The sequence below is a fragment of the Lissotriton vulgaris genome, chromosome 4_1, assembly GCF_964263255.1.
Source record: "Lissotriton vulgaris chromosome 4_1, aLisVul1.2, whole genome shotgun sequence".
Classification (NCBI taxonomy): domain Eukaryota; kingdom Metazoa; phylum Chordata; class Amphibia; order Caudata; family Salamandridae; genus Lissotriton; species Lissotriton vulgaris.
Window position 1 is genome coordinate 1,351,524,212 of NC_141691.1, and position 21,589 is coordinate 1,351,545,800.

Sequence of the window (21,589 nt, forward strand, 5' to 3'; positions counted from 1 at the left end):
CAGAACATGATTCGGTCAGAAACTATTCCGGAACTGATTCGGTTGGAGGAGTTTCTGGCCAACATCGTAATCGCCCCCTTAGTGTGCTTAATAGACAGGACAGCTGCACTTTCCTGATAACTTGCATTGACGTAAAATGCATGTGGAAAAAAATGAAACCTTTAACGAGTAACAAAATAAATCGGGCATCTTCTGCTTACTCTTGGAGTATTGAAACATGGGGATCCAGTGAAATATGGAGGTCATATCCCTCAACATGCCATCAAATAAGCACTACATTACAGCTTTAGGCATGTCACTTCCAAATCATCGACATCATGGGTTTAAGTCTAATTAGTTTAACTGAAGCCAACAGACCCTTTTACATTAAATGCATTCAGGTGCTTGGTGTGCTGCTCCCCTGGGTAGGTTTGACGGCTCCCCAGGGAGCCATGGTGCACAGTTCGGGAACCACTGGTATATAGTGAAAAGCCATTTTGGAGCGACACTTAATCATGCAATGTCCCGTTATGATTGCTGCATGATTGTTATTAGCTAGATTGTTGTGTTTTCGTTTTATGTTTTCAATGGCTTGCTGTACAGAAGTTCCTTTTGTAGTAGCTCAATCATGTCTTCGAGGACATTTTAAAAAGGTTTTATATTGCTAATTAAAGCCAAGTCCTAATGATTTCGAATATATGCTAAACTTGTTCAGCTGTGTGTAGATGAATCCAAAAGTGGAAATCTTTTTTACAATTCTTTTGTTTTAAACACACAGGGTCCACTTCCTAATACTTGTTGTCATTTTTGGCTAATGGTATGGCAGCAAAAAAGTAAAGCAGTTGTGATGCTGAACAGAGTTATTGAGAAGGACACGGTGAGTAATACTGGCAGCTGAGAGAAATTCTACACTGGCCTATCATTCAGTTTTACAAACTCATGTTTATGTTTTATAGCTACATTCATTCCGTTAGCAACAAATGTGCGTTACCCAGGACATTTCTATATTGATTTAAATTATTACATTGTGAAAATGTGTGTGTATCTCGATCTCTCTCTCTCTCTCATTCGATCTCGCTCTATCGCTCGCCCCCCCCTCTCCCCCCCCCCCCCCTTCCTTCTCATAGGACCTGGCTTACATAAGATAAGCGTGCTTTCCTCATGCAATTTCCCATTGTGATTGTAGACATGACTACAGCCCGAACCGCTGAACAGAATAAAACCAGATTTGGTAGAAGGCTAGAGCTTGGTCTAGAAAGTGGTTTTGTAATTTCACTAAAAAACAGAGTACAGGGGGGTTATAGTTGGGTTCAGATTTTACACACTCAAAAAACATAGAAATTCAGCAGTTACATTTATCTCAAATCACTATAACTTGTGGCCTAAGGTGACTATACCTCACACACTCGTCATACACTGCCAATTACCTCACATATTAGATTACTCATGACATCTTCTATGAAATAGTTGACCATATCACTGCAACATTTGTATTGAAATTATTGAGGAGAAAACTGTAAGGCGGGGGCACAAGTTAATGTTACTTGAGATAACTTTAACTGCTGTATTAATCTATGGTTTTATGTGTGTAAAATCTGAACCTAACTATAACGTCCCTCTAACCTTTGGATTTTTTAGTGACTATGTATATATAGGGTCTTGTGGTAGATGTTCATTAGCAAATGTTGACTTGTCTGTGCCAGGGACATGCTCACTAGCTAAAATTCAGTGTTAAATGTATAGGGGCCCAATGTATTGGCTTCCGATTCAATTTCAGGAAAAAAGTGGTTATAGTGTCTTTTGTGATAATAGCAATATTTGTAAACTTCTTGTTCTTTTTAAAAAGGAATGGGTGAAGTTGATTGTAAAAGAATAAGTCTACTGCTCTTGAGCTTTAACCTGACCGCAGTCCTAAGAAAATTGTATTTTCTTTAATTCTGATGTTCTAGCTGCAATTTCCTTTCTTGTGCTAGACAAAAATGTAATTGGTGTCTGGTAGCAGAAGAGTCTGTTGCTAAGTAAAATTGTCTGTGTGCAGGTTCCTGTACCAAACACATTACCAGGAAGCTGATCCTGCTTGCCCCAGGATGAAAGCCCTCCTCAGGATTATTTCTGACAGACTGCATCTGCTTTTAATTGTTTTAGATTTCAGAACTGCAGCTGGTGTTGAATTTGTGGTTTGATAGTCTAGATAGCCGGATATCAGAAAAGTAAAATAAATTGATGTTGGCAGGACGCTAGGATATGGTGTATTGAAGCACAGTAAATCTATTTATGTGTTCTGTTGATATTGTGCAATGTCTCAGTAGAGAACTCTCAAACAGGCAGTGCAGTCTTATTTCTACTTTACACCATGCTGCCTTGTAGATTACATGCTAGGGAGAGTGGGTTATAACTCATAATGCTACGTTTGTAGATTCCTTCCTCCATCATCACACATTTAGATAAGAGGTGATGCTTTGCTTCACTGTAGGTAGGACAGTCCTACAAAACCATGTTGGTTAGCATTGTGCTGGATTTATTGGTTTTATTAAACATCCTACTTTGAACCATTAGAAATAGGGAAGTAGGAGTACCTGGTAGGTTTTTGTATCTGGCAAAGTGTAGCCATTACATTGCCACTAACTGGATGCTTTCAGTGAATGGTTGCTATTAAATAAAAGGTAGAGTTTAGAATATGAGAGGGGAGAAATGGTGGGAGGATTGCAGAACGGGGAATCACGAGCGAGGAATGTTTGGGAGACTCAAATGTAGAAAGAGTGAGAATTATTATATTTCTGATGGATACTTTTAACTGCAGATTCCTCACCTTTAGAATATCCCCAGAGGCCAGACTGGATTTGGAAGACTTATAAACTGCATTGCACCTGTGTGCTAGTAGGCAGCGTCATGGGCTCTGTGCCGACTACATTCCGGCCTGGAAGTTACTAATGTAAGACCACCCCTTTGCACAGATGTTTGCTCCTTTCTTTCAGTTTTTTTAGCACACCCAGAGCACTCAACGTTTTTTTTTTATTTTTGGTCCTCATTTGCCAATGAGTAGAAACCGAGCTGCTGGATTGCTCCTTCAGAACCAGGGAGGTAAAGTATGTCGGGTGTAAAGGCTTAATTATTGGACCAGGTTGTTTATGTAGCGAGAGGAGAGCCAAGCCTCACACCAGCTCCAAAAATCCAGCTTATTTTCTCTGTTGTTCGTAGGAATCTTTTTCTCCAGTTTAACTCTATCTATTTTCATGGTATAATTAACAGAGATGATCCGCTCTGGAAAAGAGGGGGGAATATCCTGAATCCATTTTTTACATACTTCTCTTCTTGCCAACAAGATCAAATATAAAGATAACTTACTCATCCATCTGGGGAGCGCCTCACATTCTGGTAATAAGCCAAAAAACACTAAAAGTTGGCTTACCTGAATGTTGAGACCCAACATATTTCCAATACCTTTTATTACCTCTGCCCAAAAGAGTTGGAGCATGGGACACTCCAGGAACATATGTATGTCATCCACTTCCGGAAGATGGCACTTCGGACATTTAGATAGTGGACCTTTCGAAAACTTCGCACGTTTGTGTAGAGACCAGTAAACCCTGTGGATACAGAAGATATGGTTCCTTTTCAAGTATGCAGGCTGGACCGTAGCATACAAAGTGTCAAGAGATACTTGCCATATAACTTTGAGATGGCCGCCAGGCAAGCTCTCTCCCATACCTCCGTTAGTAGGTTGAATTCTCCTTCCTCCAGGTCCATCATTAATCAATAGATAGTCTATAACTTCAATTTCTTCCTGGTGTTTTTCCAAAGAACATTTTCTAATTCAATTACTTTGCCCACATCTAGTCCAATATTCTGACGCCAGCTCCTCAATTGCCAGTATTTAAATTTTGAGAGCCTATTGTCCGTAAGAAAAGACAGATCTTCCCATGATAACAAAGAGCTCAACGTTTTTTCCCTCTGCTTCTTACAAGGTATTTCTTCACAGTTCTTTTTTCCAATGTGCAAGAGAGCTGTCACCTTCTAAAACTACAGATTTTCAACCTTGCAGGGACTGTAGTAAATAGATGTCTGCGACCGATCCCCACTTGGCGTATCTCTTTTGTTTGGGGGAGAAGTGCACACTTATAAACCTGAAGGCGATCTGGAAATGTAAAGTGAAACTGTATGTAGTCGAACACAGAAAGAAGTCCTTTAAGTCTCCGTCAAGGGTGCAGACATTTCCCCACGTTAGGTCATCCTCAAGGGAGGTCCAGCTTGAAATTGAAGTAGAAGCACTGAAGACCAAGTGGGATTTATCCCAGTCCCACCACTCAGTCTGAGAAGTCGCAATGATGTCAGGGTGCCTTGCGGGTCTCACTCTTTGTCCCTTGCTAAAGAGCAGATTCCACAACTGATTACAATATACCCGTAGTTTCCAGGTTCATTGGAAGCATGTTTGACCACAAGTTTGAGGCCATTTTAGTCGTCCCTCAGGTCACAAGGATCTACAGAAGAAACCAGTCAGGATATTGCTGCCAGTACTGCCCTTGGTACCATCTGTCTCCAGAACCCATCTCTGGTTCTTCTCCCATGCTGAAGCCGACTTCCATTTTGGCACCTAAATCCATGCTGATCCCTGCAACATCGAGGCTGGCACCGGAAGACGCCTCCATTCATACAAGTCCTTTCTGACTCTGAGTGGAGTCCATCTCGGTTCCGACTGAGGTTTGGACTCCACACCGTAATGACGTACCCTGATCCAGTTTATTCTGACTAACAGAATTTAACAATTGCGATGCTGGGGGGGTATTTTTCCCCAGCATTATGATAATTTATATCTTGATTTACAGGAAGCCAGTGGGTTAGACTCTATTGTTGGATTCTGGGTTGTGTTTTCTCCTTGGACTACCAAACCAACAGAAGAGTGCATCCTTTGCTGTGGTAAAGAGATTGCAGTGGAGGTTTTTAGACTTTCAACTGCCAACAATGGAATTCAAAACCAGCGTACTAACAGTGGTTTTGCAACCATAACAAATTTCGTCAGAATCCATGACTTCATTTTAATGAGGCCCCAATTGAGTTATTTTTGAATCCTGGTTTGAGCCCTGTTCCCAACTGCCACTGAACAGGCAGTTGCCAGAAGCCACAGGTCGGAACCAGGTAACTTGTATTTTTCGATGCAGCACACCAGAGATTTCTGTTGTTCAGGCATTCACCAGAAGGTGAACCCCAATTCTTTTTCTGTGGTTCCTACTTAGCAGAGTCGAAATGAGTTGAGGACGCATTCCACCAAGGCGAACGCTGCTACCACTGCGCTGTCCCTGGTTTATTTCAGGCTGTAACATGGGCTTTAGCACACATGTTCACAAAGCACTACTTCTTGACAGCCAGGTCAGACTTGGCATGTTGCTCGCTCGGTGCTACAGGACCTTTTGATGTGACCCATTCAACAGATCCACCTTCTTGGGCGATAGTGAGTTGGCATCTTTTTTTTTTTTTTTTATTTGTTTTTATTGCAGAATTAGAAACCATTGCATACAATTGCTCAACCAGTACACTCATGGTGTCCCCCCGCATCAATCGCAAGAGCGTAGATCATACACAGCCATTCAGCCCGCATCCCGGAGGCCGGGCGGCACAGCGTCCCAGTTTGTAGCAAGACATCATGGTGAGCGTCCCTGAGGGACAATGGTCGAAATCTCTTTACGTATCTGCATTTTACCCCCCCAGCCCCTAACCTGTCCCCAACATCAGCCATCCTAGTCTAACATTCCAGTGCTGCGGAGCCGCTGCAATCCCGTTCCCCGTTCCCTACGAGGGCCTCATCATGTCCGTCCCATGCGCCCCTGCCGCCTCCCGCTATCCACCCACGCTCCTCAGACCCAGTAAGCAGTCCCAATCCAGAATCGCTGCCGTATCCAATCTGCCTCCCGGCTCCTAGCCCACCCCTCAACAGCCCCTAAACAACCCCTAGTCCCACCCCCCCAGCAACCGCTAATGGTGTGTGCCATGTTCCTGACTCCTGCATGGGTCCCGCTACAGATCCGCTGATACCTCCGTACTCGTAAGCCTCGCAGTGTCCTCGAGTCCTATCCATTCAGTCCTCATCCTCCACCAATGAATCACGCAGAGCCTGCACTATCAATTCCCATGCACGCGCTGACTCTAAGTTCTTTTCATTATCAAGCTTGACAGCCTGCCTCATTCGGAGCACACTCTCGCACTCAGACCACCTCAGCAAGTCATTCGTCCACCTCCTCACAGACGGTCCCTCCCTGGACTTCCAGTGCCAGGTAATCTCTCTCTGCGCCAGTATCAGCCCTAGGTCAATAAACTTACTTGTCACCTTAGTGTGTTTGGTGTGTGGGACCCAGAGCACGCCGCCATATCAAACTCCACCTCCCTGTCGGTCACTGCATTGAGAAGTTCCCCTACCTCCGCCCAGTAAGCCTCTAATTTCGGGCAGCCCCAGAACAGGTGGTCCATATCCGCCTCCGACGCCGAGCACCTCGGACACCGCGCTTCCTGCACCTGGAAGTACCGTTTGATCTTCTCCGGAGTCAAGTAGGCCCTATGTAATACAAAGAAATGCACCTGTTGGAAGCGCGCGTTCCTCGTGCCCTTCCACGTACGCTTAAGAATATGGCTCCACACCGTGTCCGGAATGGGCCTACCTATGCTCGCCTCCCATTTCGCTTTCAGCCCCAGGAGCGGTTCCAGCCCCTCATGCAGCATCCTATTATGGAGGCAGGTCACCGCCTTAAAGGTGCCAGCGGCCATCACTACGTACTGGCATGCCATAGTCGTGTCCGGCTCAATGAGCCCCCCTCTCCAATGCTTCTGGATGGCCGCCACCACAGCCGCATGCAAGAGGAAGCTCCCCTCCGGCAGCCCAAACTGTTCCTGTAGTACCCCGAAGGGCGCCAAGGTCCCATCAACATACAGGTCCCCTACCACTTGCAGTCCCGACTCCTCCCATTCCGACAGTGGGGACCAATCGCCCCCATGCGGCAGTGCTGTCAACATGCCTATTGGTATCTCCGGTGCATACGGTCGGGTCGCCTTCGCCCTCCTCAGACTCCTCTGCCAGCATAACCTGAGCGTCCGCTCCTCCATAGTGAGGCCTCGCAACTCCAGTTTCTGCTGCATAACGATATAGGCCAGGACGTGGCGTTGTATCCCCAACTCTCGGTCGCACTCCGGCCCTCTGAACACCCTAGCCACGTGCTGTGTAAGAGCCTGAAGCTGCGCCGCCAAGTAATACAACTCAAAGTCAGGGACGGCCATCCCCCCCCTCAATCTTGGGGCGAAGCAACGTGTTCAGTGCCACTCTACGGCGGCCATGCCCCCAAAGGAAGTCAATAACCATCGTCCGCAAGTCCCTAAAGATCCTCTGAGGAATCCAAATGGGCAGCGTTCGAAAATAATACAGGAGTCGTGGAAGCGCTACCATTTTCAACAGGGCAATCCTACCTAACACCGTCAGGGGAAGGGATGCCCAAAAGGACATACAACCTCTCAGCGCCCGTACGCACCGTCCAATATTGCCCTCTAATAGGTCCGCAGCCTCGTGGTAGATACGGACTCCCAAATAAGTAAAGCAAGATGGCTCCCAGACCACCCCCATGTCACGTGCGGGGCAGGGCGTATCCGCTCGAAGCGGAAAGACACAGGTCTTCGCCCAGTTAACCCTGAGGCCCGACAACCGGCCAAACTCAGACAGTAGTTCCATCGCCCCTTCCAGAGCCCGTTCCGTGTCCTCCATATATAACAGCAGGTCATCCGCATACAGTGAGATGTGGTGCAGCTGCCCACCGCTTGCAATCCCTGCATACCCGTCTCCCGACCTGGCACGCACCGCCAAGGGAGCACCCCTGTCGCGTTCCCCTACCAACTGGATAAGCCGCGGACACCAAATTGCCCAGGCGTACTCGCGCCATTGCCGAGGAATACAGCACCTTCGTCCACCTGCGGAACCCTTCACCAATACCAAACCTCACTAGCACTTCATCCAGATAGACCCATTCCAAACTATCAAAAGCCTTCTCAATGTCTACAGACAACACCGCCTGGGCACCGTCCGTATCCACTGTACCATCCAGTATCCCAACCAGGCGACGAATATTTAACGCCGTGCTCCTCGTGGGGATAAACCCCGCCTGGTCCCTGTGCACCAGGCCAGTCATGTGTGGGGCCAACCTGGTGGTCAAGATCCGTCTCAATATCTTGTAGTCCACCGTCAGCATGGACAATGGCCTGTAAGACCTCACATCAGTCGCTTCCCTGCCGGGTTTTAGCAACGGCACTATCAGTGCTTCCCTCATTGATCCGGGCAGACCCCCCAACCTGTAAGCCTCTGTATACACCTCCAGCAGTCTGGGCGCCAAACTATCAACGTACTTCTGGTAGAACTATAGAGTTGTAGGCCACCCACACCGGGCGTTTTATTCCTCGCCATGTGCTTAATGGCCGTCCTGATCTCGGCCAGCGTGATAGGCCCACCTAAGTCTTTTGCGTCGTCATCGTCCAGGACCGGAAGCTGCCCTGACTCCAGATACGCCGCGATTTCGTGGGCCTCTACTCCCAACTGACTCTCGTACAGCTCCGCATAATAGGCCCGAAAGCACTCCAGCACCGCCGATTGGGAATACACCGTTTCCCCCAGTGCATTTTTGATGCTTAGGACCGGGCAGCCTCTAAGTTCAGGATTAGCAAACCTGGCCAGGAGCGTACCCACCTTATCCCGTTCGGCATGCGCTCTAATGGCGTATTGTCTGTAGTCATAGCTCCGTAACCGTTCCGTTTCGGTGGCCACCACCTCCTTTGCCTCCAGCAACCGGGCCTGCAATTCCGGTCAGTCCGGCCTACGCCGCTCCAGTTCCCTCAGTTTCTCCTCCGCACTGGCAAGCGCATTCAGCACCGACAATCGAGCATTCGAAAACCTACCCAAGCACACACCTCTCACCATCACTTTCATCGCATCCCATTCAGTGGACCTGCATGTAGCTGTACCCTCATTCTCACTAAAGTACTGATCAATGCCCTGTTGGACTGCATCACTGAACACCGAGTCCTCCAGCGTGTCGGGCCGGAGCCGCCATGTTGGAATCGCGGAACGCTCCCGCTGCCATTGGACATGCACCAGCAGAGGATTGTGATCCGAGATGGTTCTGGCCAGATACTCCGTATGAGAGACCAATGGGGCCAGGGACCCGCCACACAGTACCGAATCAATTCTAACATGTAGAGCATGGAGTGCCGAGAAAAAGGAGTAGTCCCTAACATCCCTGTGTTGTTCCCGCCATACATCCAACAGCCCCCACCTATCTTGCCAATCCTTCCTATGCATGGCCAGCTTACGTACCGGGGAGTCAACAAGGGGAGGGTGAGATCTGTCCAACGCCACATCCGTGATCGAATTAAAGTCCCCCCCCAGTATCACAGGACCCGCTAGGAAGGAGGCCAAGGACCCGGATAAACCATCGAAAAAGCGGGCCTGATCAACATTTGGAGCATATACACAGCTGAGAACCACATCCCGACCATATAACCTCCCCTCCACTGCCACATATCTGCCCTCGGGATCCACCAGTTGATTCAGCACCTGAAACGGTATCCCTGCTCTCACCCATATCAGTACCCCTCTAGCAAACGCTGAGTAAGTGGTGCCAAAGACCTGACCCCGCCATCTCTTCTGTAGTGCGGTGCATTCCTGTTTCGTTAAATGAGTCTCCTGCAACATGGCAACCTGAACCCCCCCTCCTCACCAAATACGCATGCACTTTGTGGCGTTTGACCATAGTTCGCAGCCCTCGGACATTCCACGTCAGGCATTTCAAGTTAGGTAACGTCCCCATACCAGCATAGAGCGATCCAGTTCAAATGCAGCCAGTCAATACCCACACCATAGCAGTTGCCCCCCCCGAAACAAACTATTGAAAAGAAAACTCCCCGAACCCCACTCCCCAGGACAGAGCCCACAAACCCGGTGTCAGCCCCGATCCAAACCTTAAACCAAACACACATCCGACTAACCTGTGGTCGCCACCACAGAAGGCCTTAAGGGCCTGGGGGGGTGAGTTATCGCCGACCCCGGCAAGCGGAGCCCGCGCCCCGCGCTCTCCATCCCGCCATGCCAACGCGGCACCCTGCCCGGCGACCCACCCAGCTCCAACAGGATGCCACCCTACCAAAAACGCTGTCCAAGTCCCAATGAAGAGTCAGCCATGAAAAATCTCATCAGACGTCTGGGGGGTGACCACCGGCCCCTTCGAGCTCTCCGCCTCCGAAAGTTCCTCTCCGGTCCTGCCGTCGCCAGAGTCCGTCGCTGCCAGTTCACTCTCCGGCTGCGATCTCGTAATGGCCGCCGTCGCTGCAAGCGCCTCTCTCTTGTCTGCAGCCATTTGGGCCTCCCGTTTCTCTCGCTGACGCCTAGTGCGGGAGCGGATCCTTTGGGACTGCCGGACCTGAGGCGGTTTAGGCCGATCTCGCCGACTTTTGTGATTCCTGTCCGTGCCAGCTCGGTACGATTCCAACCACAGCCATGCCTCATCCGGGGTCTGAAAAAAGTGCGTGGCCCCATCCAGGATTATCCGCAGCTTGGCCGGGAAGAGCAAGAAGTACTGGATGCCCTCCTCCCTCAGTTCATTTTTCACTGCCAGAAATGATGCCCTATTCTTCTGGACCGCCTGAGTGTAGTCCGGGAAGATCGTGACCCTGCTGTTTTCCACCTCATATGGGCCCGAAGCCCGAGCTCTCTGGATTAGGAGGTCCCGGTCCTTATAATGAAGAAGCCTCACCACCATCGGTCGGGGGGGCGGCCAAGCGCTGGCGGGCGAGCCGGCACCCTGTGAGCTCGCTCCAATGTAAAGAAGGAAGTAAGTCCCTCCGGTGCCACCACAGTCCGAAACCATTCCTCCATGTAGGCCACCGCATCCTCCCCCTCAATTCGTTCCGGCAGGCCTACGACCCGCACGTTGTTCCTTCTGTTGCGGCTTTCTGCATCCTCCGCTCTTCGTTCCAACATGTCCAGCCGGGTCAGGATGTCCGTTATCTTGTGTCCGCGGTCACCACCGCCGGTTTCAGGTCCAATAAGAGCTGCTCATGGTCCTTTATCTTATCCGCCAACTTGGCATGATCCGCTCGCAGGAGCCCCAGCCCCGTAGCGACCTGCGCAATGTCCTGCTGCAGTGCCTCCTTGGTTGAGGTGATAGCATCCAGTATGGCATCCAAGCGCCGATGTAGCCTCTGCTCCTGGTCCATCATCGGCGGGGGGGGGCCTCGCCAACCTGGGATAGTGGGGCCACGTCCTCCTGGCCCTGCTCCATGGTGGTCGCTCCCCCTGCAGCCGCCATCTTAGGTTGCTCCGTCGCCTCTACACGGGCAGAGGGCCTCGCCAAGTCCCAACAACCACTGTCCAGTGGGACGTGCGTCTCAGCAATGATCGCGACAGAGTGCCACCACAATGCCCGCAACTCCAAGGATCAGAAGGACCAGCGCCGTCCACCTCACTGCCACCAGATCCGGGGGGAGGGGGAGGGGGAGAAGAAGTAGAGACGAGCAGTCGCCCCCAATACCCCGATCAGATTCTGGGCACCAATCTCCCCGTCTTCAGGACCGCATCCACAGCTCCCACAACTCCGATCTCGCAGACGCGGGCCACCCCGCCAGTCGACGCCAATTCCGCTCAGTTTCGGTTTCCGAGGCCATCGACCCGCGCCGCCGCCATTTTCTTCACACTCCAGGCAACACCTCGGCCGTCGTTTTACGAGTTCTCCACGGGGCCAGCGAACCCCAAAGTGCTTTCCGCCGCTCCCCAGTGGCTCCCGACTCTTCGTAGGCCAGTCACACCGACCAGGGGTCGCTCCGGGTGCTGGTTGCAGGAGAATTAGCGGGACTCAGCGCGGAGCTGCAAGCTCACGCCGCCATCCCGATCAGTGTCCAAGCCACGCCCCCATAGTGAGTTGGCATCTCTTCTGAAATTGAGAACTTTGCATTAAGAAGTATCCTTCAGAAAAACAGGTTACTTGCCTTCGTGACACTCTTTTTGGTGGATTCTCTATCTAACTGCAGATTCCTCACCACCCTCCCTCCTCTACTTTACGTGAAATAGTCTCCTTTCCAATCTAAAAATATCCCAACGTAGTAGTCTGCACACTGGTATCCCTGATTATTTTTAGGCTCCGTATCTGTGGGCTGGACAAACTCAAGAAAGAAACTGACGTCTTTGTACAGGGATGGTGCTTAGGTATATCGGTTTGCGACTTATGGGGGGGAACAAAGTCTGTGTGGAGCCATACAGCGCCACTTACAGGCGTGCTGGTGGCTAAAGCCCAAACCCTACAGCCATTTACAGATTGGCAGGCCTTGACGGCAGGGGAATAGCAAGATTACTAGCAGTTATTAAAGTATCACAAAAGTTCAAAGAATCACTAAAAATCTTCCTTAAGGCAAGTTAAAGTTGTGACTATATAATCATAACTAGATTTAACAAGCATTGACAAAGCCAGTAGGTCTTGCCTATGCGAGATCTATTGGCTTTGTCAAAGTTATTTTACTAATGTGGTGCGGTCTACCATTGTATCGTATATTATGGTGTGTCCTGTCATTATGTAGTGTAGTATGGCGTTGTATGGTTATCATTGTATAGTATGGTGTGCTATGGCCTTGTTTAGTATGGTATAGCCTGTTATTGTATGATATGGTATGGCTCGACAGTGGAGGGCAACTCCTTTGCCTGGAGCATAAAATACTAAAGTACACAAAAAGTGATGGCTGGAATGCTTGAATTAATCTCAGCCATTAGTAATTACTATAGGGCTCATTCCATTTCATCGTTATTTTGCACACCATGCTAATTCAGTTTGGACCCACCTATATGCAAATCAGTCTTGACCCTGCTCCATTGGGAACAGTCCAGCCCAAACTGCCAAGCCAGGTATTTCCTGAAACGGAACACAAGCAACTTAGGACCAGTATCTCCCTGTTTTTGGGCTTATCAGCCAGGTATAGCTTGGCTCCAGTGACAGTGTGCATGGTACCCAGATGGCATACCCATTACACTTAGGGTGTCAACTGTAAGAACAACAGGGTGATGGATAGAATATTTGAATTCATCTCAGTCACTGGCAATTGCTTGGGGCCGCATCTCACTCTTGTTTTTTAGGTTTCGCCCTGGCCGTAGCACTGCGAAAGCAGTGCTCCGCCCAGGGCGAAATCTTATGATCTTCAGTGTGGGGCTTTGTCCCGCCCCTGTCTTCCATTGGCTAGCTCCATAAATGGAGGCTAGCCATTGGAAGAGATTGGCTGTCAATCACGCTTTCCCCGTGAAAACGCGATTCGGGGGCCTTTCCGTGACTTTTTTTAAGTCCCGCCCCTTGTTGCCTGGGCCGCGCTGTGATTGGCTGCCGGCTCGGGACACCCCCGTGACGTCATTCCCCGGGCCGCTGTGATTGGCTGCCGGCCCGGGACCTGACTTGTTTTTCTATGGCAGCAAATAACAAAGCACTTTCTTCCTCTGGGGCAATCCGCCCATTGGAGCACTATGAGATGACGACAGGTGCTGTACTCGTGACGCAGGCGTTGAGACCATCAAGAGGGTAGCGGGAAAGGCCAGTGAGTAAGCGACTCCAACTTGGGAAAGGAGAGCAGCAGAAAATAAAGAAGGACAATGAAGGCAAGCTCCTCTACGGATTACTGTCTGGTGTTCGCTATCTTGGCTTACATTTTTACTGTCCTAGTTTTTCTCAATGCAGTATGGTTACATCAACTGGTGAATGGGCAAAGTGGGGAAGTGATTGCACTTAGTATAATCTAGAAAAAAAATATGGCAAATACTGATTAAACTAAAGCAGCAATAGTAGTGTAAAAATACTTTACAATGCTATAAACAAGTCACACTAAATCATAATTAAAAAGTACAATATTCTTGCTATTGTTTATTAGCATTTTCATTGCAATACATATTGTATGTAATGGCCCAGTACATAAAGGCCCAGTTTGTTGTGAAGAAGACACATAAAAAGTTGTACTAGCGAGGACTTCCACGGTAGAAACGGCAATCTTGCGCGCTATTGTGAGACTGGCCTATCTGGTTGTCCTTTTTCTATTTCAACCGCCCGAGGCTGGCGGCTGAGAGCCCGCTTTCACTGTCAGCACCGTCGCTACTGCTTCCCCTTCTTCCCCACCGAGATATACCGAGTATGGCTCTGCCAGCCGACCGTAACCCTCCTGTGCGGTCCGAGGAGAACCGGCGCATCAACCACAAAGAGTTGGACAACTTCAGTATCAACTATCAGGATTCTGCGCCCGGGGTCCCTTTGCACTCTCCCTGGACCTTTTGGCTTGACAGGTAAGAGGGGGTGTATTATCTCGTTGTTGCAGTTGTGTACCCCTTCGGGCTCCGTTGCGAGGCGCCGAAGCGCCTTATCCCCTATCGCTATGGTGGGGAGAGCGGTTAACTGTAAGAGTGCTTGTTGTAATTGTGAGCCTAGGTGGGAAACGTTTTGCTGCCGTTGGAGAGTGAACAAAAGCGGTGCCCTAGAAGCCAGTTCAGTCTGAGCGCTTTTCGGTGTTATGGATATAGAAAGATGCGTGAGAGATAAGGTAAGCTTAAGTTCAAGTGGTTGATGTAATTTGTGGTGATTACTGAAGATTTTTCAACCTACCATGTATGCTGTTTATACCATCACACTGTTGTTAATTCAAGACATTGTAAATATTGTTGGTTTTGGGGAAGGTTGGCTATGGGAAGAGACAGGAAGACTGCCGTGAGTAAAGGGGATAGAATATAAAGGTATGTATGTCGGTCAAGGACTAGACACGGGCAACCCAGCACATTCTTAAGCAGAGATCTGGCTTGGCCGTAAGAGCCAAAACACGAGTCAAGCCATAAAAATACTTTATCCAGTCAACACCTTGGAAAAATATGATAGACTCTTTGAAATGAAACTTGTTTTTCTTGAATGCTTGTGTTTAACTTTAATGCATACTATGATATCATTGCTTTGCTAGCTGTTAAAAATTGACATTTTTTTTAAACGTTAATATCCCTCGCTCCCCCCATGTCCTATCACTGTCACAAATAAACCAAGGAGTGTTCGTTTGTTTCGGGAACTCTATACATGGCTAATATTGTTATTTGTCAAGCTACATTATCTTGTAAACCATACACAACGTTTTCTTTTTATACTATACACAACTGCATCAGTGTATATTTGCTGTCAAGTACTGAGTACCTGAACTTCATATTTTGAGATGGAGCGTACCTGCATTTCTCAGAACAGGTGTAATACTTTTTAATTGATGAGAACCATCTCGTTCTCAGAAACAAATAGGTTCTCTGGTATAGGGTATCTGCACTTCTATTTTTCCACTTCAACTTCAGAACTGAATTGCGTAAGTGTTCTCACATCTGACACACAGTCAAAACAAGTCACAGTGAAGCAAAGTTGAGGTTGCCTAAGGTCACACAACTTCAAGTGGGGAAAGAACTTGAATCTAGATTTCCTAGTTTCATATTGTGCAGTTTAACCTCTTTATCAATATCTTCTTCTTGCACCCTGTTTTACTAACAAAGGACAGTGTTTTTCCCTGTTCTAAATGATTACAATGTTTTCAATAAGTATGGGTAGCCCATTGTAATGCAATCTGACATAATACATATTTAAACTGTCAAAGGTGAGTAGAAGGGAAGGTAGGAGATTATTTTGATATTAATCTCTGTCTTCCCCCGAAATAGGAAAGAGGGAACTTAGCTCCTCTAGCGCAGCTATTATATTGATTAGCAAAACAGAGTGCACTGACATCATGCAGTTTGCTCTTGGTTACAGGTCATACGTGAAAATTATATACTTGGTAGCTCAGCTTCCAACAGATTTGCACACAACAGTAAAGCACGTTTTTAGATACCATTCATTTAGCTATCCTCCTTTTGTCTGACTTCGCCTTTTAAAACTGTTTTAGATTGGGGATAGTGTCAGTGTGTCGGATGCTTTGCTCAGCTTTATTTTGACTACTCATCCACTCGGGACAGTGGCCATTAAGACATTTGGTTCGAGCCAACTCTGCTTGACTTACTCTATGAAGAAGTAGGGAAAGAACAGTTGTATTGAGGACCTAAAGAGTAGTAAGTGAATGTTTTTTGTTTAGGTTTCTTTAAATCACTCAGGGAGCTCCTAATTGTCAGCAAGCTCTTTAATGACTGCAACTTAAGGCAGGGTATTTGGTCCTTTGATAAGAAGGTTAGTTATTATTAATCATTGTTACTGTTTGCGAGAGATTAAGCTATTGGCATTGTAAATGGCAATGCCATTTATTTATCTGTTTTCAAAACCAACACATAAATAAAAAATGTGTCATTTACAATGCCAATAGCTCTAACTTTTACAAAGGCGAAACCGTTGCATTGTAAATGCTTGTTGCCTCCATGCCACCTCAGTAGGGACCCAGCTATATGAAAATCAATCTTGACCCTGCTGCAATGGGAATAGTCCAGCCCGAACTGCCAAGCCAGGTCCTCCTTTAACCAGAACACACGCAACCCAGTTCAGGCTGAACTTGTTCCCATAGGCGCAGGGTCAAGATTGATTTGCATATGGTATGGTCTAAACTGAGGTGACATGATGTGCCAAATAACGATGCATGGAGATGCAGCCCTGAGTAACTACCAGTGGCTGAGTTTAATTCAAGCATTCCATCCATCACTTTTTGTGTACTTTAGTATGGAGCATAAAATGCACATAATATTTAGAAGGAATCCGTATGGGATGCGCTGTCTTACAGCTGCAATGAGAATTTCTGACACTGGTAACCCTACTATAGAACTTGGCTAATGGTCTCTTCAATCCAGGCCCTATATGCCTCTAATTGTAATTCATTTATAGGATGCTAACCAAAAACAAACTATAAACTATTTATGGCTAAATGCGGGGAAAGACCGTGATTATGCTTCTTGGGAATGGACATTGACGAAGGGTTATTATTAAGACAAAGCAACTTAGTTAAGTGTTTTTATTGGAAAAATCACACAGAGATGGAGCAGTAGGTTAATTTGATTACTCTCTCAGGGATTCCTCTCACAGGGCCTCCCGCTTACACTGAACATTAGCACGTAAAACCCAGCACTCCATCCAGGTACACAACCGCAGCGCCGTAGCTCAAGCTATGGATCGAGCTAGAACATCACAAATCACAGCACTTGACAAGAGTGTGTTCCCTGCAAACTCAAGCTATTTTCAGAGGAAGCAAAACATTGCTTGAGTGTGCTGCAAAATCATCTCCTAAAAACTCCAGAGCAGCCTTGATGTCAAGATGTTTCACAAACTTTACTTTAGTTCTCTTCGACCTGAAGTTCCTTAGCACCAAAGCTAGCTTTTCACAGATACACTCCCGCTAGAATTATTCTAAAAAGCACACACTAGCAACTCTAGACTCTGTTTTGGGGAAAGTTTGTCCCTAAATTCTTTTTTTTTTTATTCTTTTTTTATTAGACAATTAAACAAAATAAAGTATGGTGTATTGTACCCAGCGGCGCAACACAAAGAAAAATAGCAGTGACTGTTGACAGAGACCTAAAAGGATAGTCGTCGTGTGTCATTGAATTATAACATCTGTAATCCACAGGTCAACCAGTCAAGGGATCACAGAGCCCCCTGCCCCCCGCCGCCCCCTGTAGCCTGTCTATCTGCTGCACATTTTGTTTCTTTATTTTGGCATCTCCTTCTCACATATACCACCCTCTCTGCGAGCATGCAACAATCCATGTCCTTTTTCCAATATCCAAGGCTTAGACACCATTTGGCCTTCCACATGCAAGCTGTGTTTCCCTTGGCCACCATCAGTCCGAAGGTGACCCAAAGCTGGTCCATACAAGTGAGGTCTGATTGAGTAGGAACCATTTGGTGGACAATGCCAGGTCATTACCTATCACCTCACAGAGACAGGCGAGAACCTCCCTCCAATAATTATGGGGCAACTCCACAGCGTATGGAGAGCCTAACCATCTTGACCTCACTTCATCGGGCACCCAGCATGGTTTAATTTGCCAAGTTTAATCAGGGTAGTATAATATTACTAAATTCTTGTCCACAATTTTGCAAGTCACTCTTTCACTAATCTTAAATTCGAAATCCAGATGCACTTTTAGCCACCAGAAAGTGTATCGTAGTCTTTATTTATGTCAAGTGTCACACCCTGATGACCAATGTGGACTAATTTTACCAACTTCTCTGAGGACCATTGGAGAAACTAACTTGTCCCTCTTAATCTATTCCATCCTCAATGGAAAGTTAAGCAGATATTTTCAGAAACATTGTAATTCCCCTCCTGAGCACCACTCTTTTGGCCATCATTCACTCATCAGCATCCAACTCCTGATGCCACTGTTCCTCCATAAGTTATCACAGTTGTATCTGAAAGAGACACGTTAGTGATAGATTCCTTACCTTACAATATCCCCAGGCATCAGACTGGATCCGGAAATGTTTGCGCAGCAGTACCCTTGCGCGGCGGTAGGCGTTGTCTGCGGCTCCGCGTCTGTCGTGGGCGCCATGATGACGTCGTCTGAGTTCGTAGACGCCGCCTCCGCGTGCTGACGTCAGTTCTTATTTTTTCCACACCAGCAAGCGCAGATCTGGAAAAAGTAGTACTTTTAGTCACTTTATGACTAGTCTTTTTGATCTCTTTTGATAATCTTTCTCGAGTCTTGCGACTCCAGACGGTGCCTAGGGATGCCTGGTTTCAAGCATTGCGAGGATTGCGACCGCACGATGACGGTCACAGATCCTCACCGTCGGTGTCTCCTCTGTCTCGGCGTCGACCACGACGACAAGACCTGCCCAGACTGCCGGGCCCTGTCTTCGAAAGCCAGGCGGGAGCGGTCCCGCAGGCGACTCGAACTCCGGCAGTCGGCCCCGTGCCGCGAAAGGTCCCGGTCCCACGGGAGGTCGAGGGACAGGTCGCGGGGTCGGAGCCATCACAGCTCCGAAAGTCGGCATCACTCCTCCGGGTCGAAGTCGTTGTCAGGTAAGAAACACAAGAAATCGAAGAGGCGTCATCGCTCTTCTGACTCCCCGCCCCCCCCCCCCGACGCTCTCACGACGCGGACGGGGTTTGGGTAGCACCGCCCACGCGGCTCCTTCGGAGTCGTGGGCGCCGCGTCCTGCTCCACACCCTCCGGTCCCTGGGCAAGATGCGACGCCGGAGGAGATCGAGCGCTTCCTGGCCATGCGGTCCCTTTCTCCTCCGACGAGCTCCGCACCGCCTTCGGGCCCACCGGACCCGTCAGGGGCCCCTAGCGGGTCGGGGGCTTCGGCCCGACGCAGTCGGGTGCTTCGACGACGCCGGCGCCTTCGGGCCCGGCGCCGCAGGGCCCCAGGGTCCCGACTCCGCGGGCACCTTCGGGCCCGGCGCCGCAGGGCCCCACTGAATCCGCTCCGGGATCCAGGTCGTCGCCGGTTGACCTAACTACCTCACCGGCGTCGGTCCATCAGGTGTCACCCCCGGCGCCGTCCTGGGGCGGCTCATCCCCGATGCCTCCCTCGCTCCTGTTCCTGCGTCGGAACGGCGCCGCTGGGTGCCGCTTTCGACGCTGCTTGGGGAGTTTAGCTTCTATGAACCTGCCTCATAGTTTGACAACCCTGACTATCAGGGGATGGGTGAAGAGGAGTATTGGGAGGACCCTCTGACCCGTGAGTGTCAGTCTCAAGAGGACTGGACAGGTGACCTTGGGGATGCCAGTGGTCTGGACACATGACCAGACACTGGTTTTGTCTCGCCTCCTACCGTGGCTACGGAGGAGGGGGCAACCTACAGTGTGGTGTTGATGAGGGCAGCAAAGGCCTTGGGCCTTGAGCTCCCCGTCGCGGCCATGAGGACTAACCTCCTCACTGAGGTCCTTAAACCGCAGTCCAGCTCGACCGAGCCTCTGCTGCCGTTTAATGAGGCCTTGTCTGACGTTCTTTTGGGCACTTGGTCCACACCCGCTACTGGTTCGCCCGTAGATAGGAACGTGGCCAGACGCCACCGCCCGGCATCCAGGCCTCTACTTCCCAGACCGCATTCCCGTCGGCCCCGCCTGATCATGAATCCAAGAGGTATGAGAATTATGGAAAGAAAATATTCTCCTCCCTTAGTTTGGGTCTGTGGTCTTCCAACACCGCATGCCTCTTGGGCCGCTACACCTACTCTCTGTGGGACATGGTTGCGGAAGTGCTGCCAGAGTGCCCGTTGGAGGTACGGGCTAAACTCGGCCAAACCCTTGTGGTGGGCCAGGATGCAGCAAGTAATTCTATCCGGTGTGGGCTGGATACCACCGACTCACTAGGAAGAGTGATGGCAACGACAGTGGAGATTCGTCGCCACGCCTGGTTGAGGTCCGCCAACTTTTCGGCCGATGTCAAGAACACACTGATGGACATGCCGTTGGTTGGCCGTTGTCTTTTTGGCGACAAGGCAGATCATGCGCTTGAGCGCTTTAAGAACTCCAGGGCTACGGCCAAGTCCTTGGGCCTCTCGGCCCGCGCCAGGAAATGGGTGCCTTTTGCGGCCAAGGAAGGGGCGCCCCGACACGTGCTGCCAGCCACGCACTGCAGACTATGATACCGCGCGGTGGCGGCCGTGGAAATCGCCGTGGAGGCGGTCGGGGACAACGGCGAGGCCAGTCCACACCCTCCCCTGCAGCATGCGCCTCAAAACCCTCCTAGTCCGTGCTTTTCGGCCCATGTGTTGCCAGTGGGGGGCAGGGTTCGCCATCACCACTCCCGCTGGCGCACTGTAACATCGGACAGGTGGGTGCTGCAGATCGTCCGAAGGGGCTACTCCCTCCCCTTCGAGACGACCCCTCAAGCCATGCCACCGCAACACCATCGCGTATCCGGGGATCATTTGCGGCTTCTGCAGGAGGAAGTCTCGGCCCTCTTGGCCAAGGGGGCCATCGAGCGCGTTCCTGGGCCAGAAGTAGGATGTGGTTGCTACTCCCAAGAAAGGCAAAGGGGGCATAAGCCCTATCTTGGATCTACGGAACGTCAACTGCTTCCTCTGGAAGGAGAAGTTCAAAATGCTGACTCTGGCTCAGGTCTTAGCTGCCCTTGACCCAGGAGACTGGATGGTAGCGTTGGACTTGCAGGACACTTATTTCCACATCCCCGTCCTGCCGGTCCACCGGCGCTACCTGCGGTTTATGGTAGGCCAAGAGCAGTTTCAGTTTACCGTGCTCCCCTTTGGCCTTACAAGTGCCCCACGGGTGTTCACAAAAGTGATGGCGGTGGTCGCAGCTCATCTGCCCAGGTTAGGGGTTTCAGTCTTCCCCTACCTCGACGACTGGTTGTTGAAGCCGTTCTCGCCCCAGACAGTCGTCAGCCACCTCCAGACGACGGCAGACCTCTTGCACCAGCTGGGGTTCTCCATCAATGTGCCCTCTCAGAAGCTCCTTTTCATCGGAGCGGTTCTCGACTCGGCGCAGTTTCGTGTTTGCCCACCCGAACAAAGGGTTTGGGATATACAGGCTCCGATTCCAATCTTTCAGCCTTTATTCCGAGTTTCGGTCAGGTTGACGCTGCGGCTTCTGGGGCTGATGGCTTACTGCATCCTTCTTGTGCATCACGCCCATTGGCGGATGCGGGCTCTGCAGTGGGACCTG

General features: G+C 49.5%; 1 protein-coding gene across 4 annotated transcripts in view; it reads left to right on the top strand.

The window, feature by feature from the left end:
* PTPN2 (protein tyrosine phosphatase non-receptor type 2) overlaps positions 1-21,589 on the top strand; it is a 567,657-nt gene that overhangs the window by 334,561 nt on the left and 211,507 nt on the right. For all 4 annotated transcript variants that reach the window (XM_086965576.1, XM_086965579.1, XM_086965577.1 and 1 more), the window contains one exon: positions 758-856. In XM_086965576.1, the coding sequence (XP_086821702.1) occupies positions 758-856 (99 nt within the window). The remainder of the gene's footprint in view (positions 1-757; positions 857-21,589) is intronic.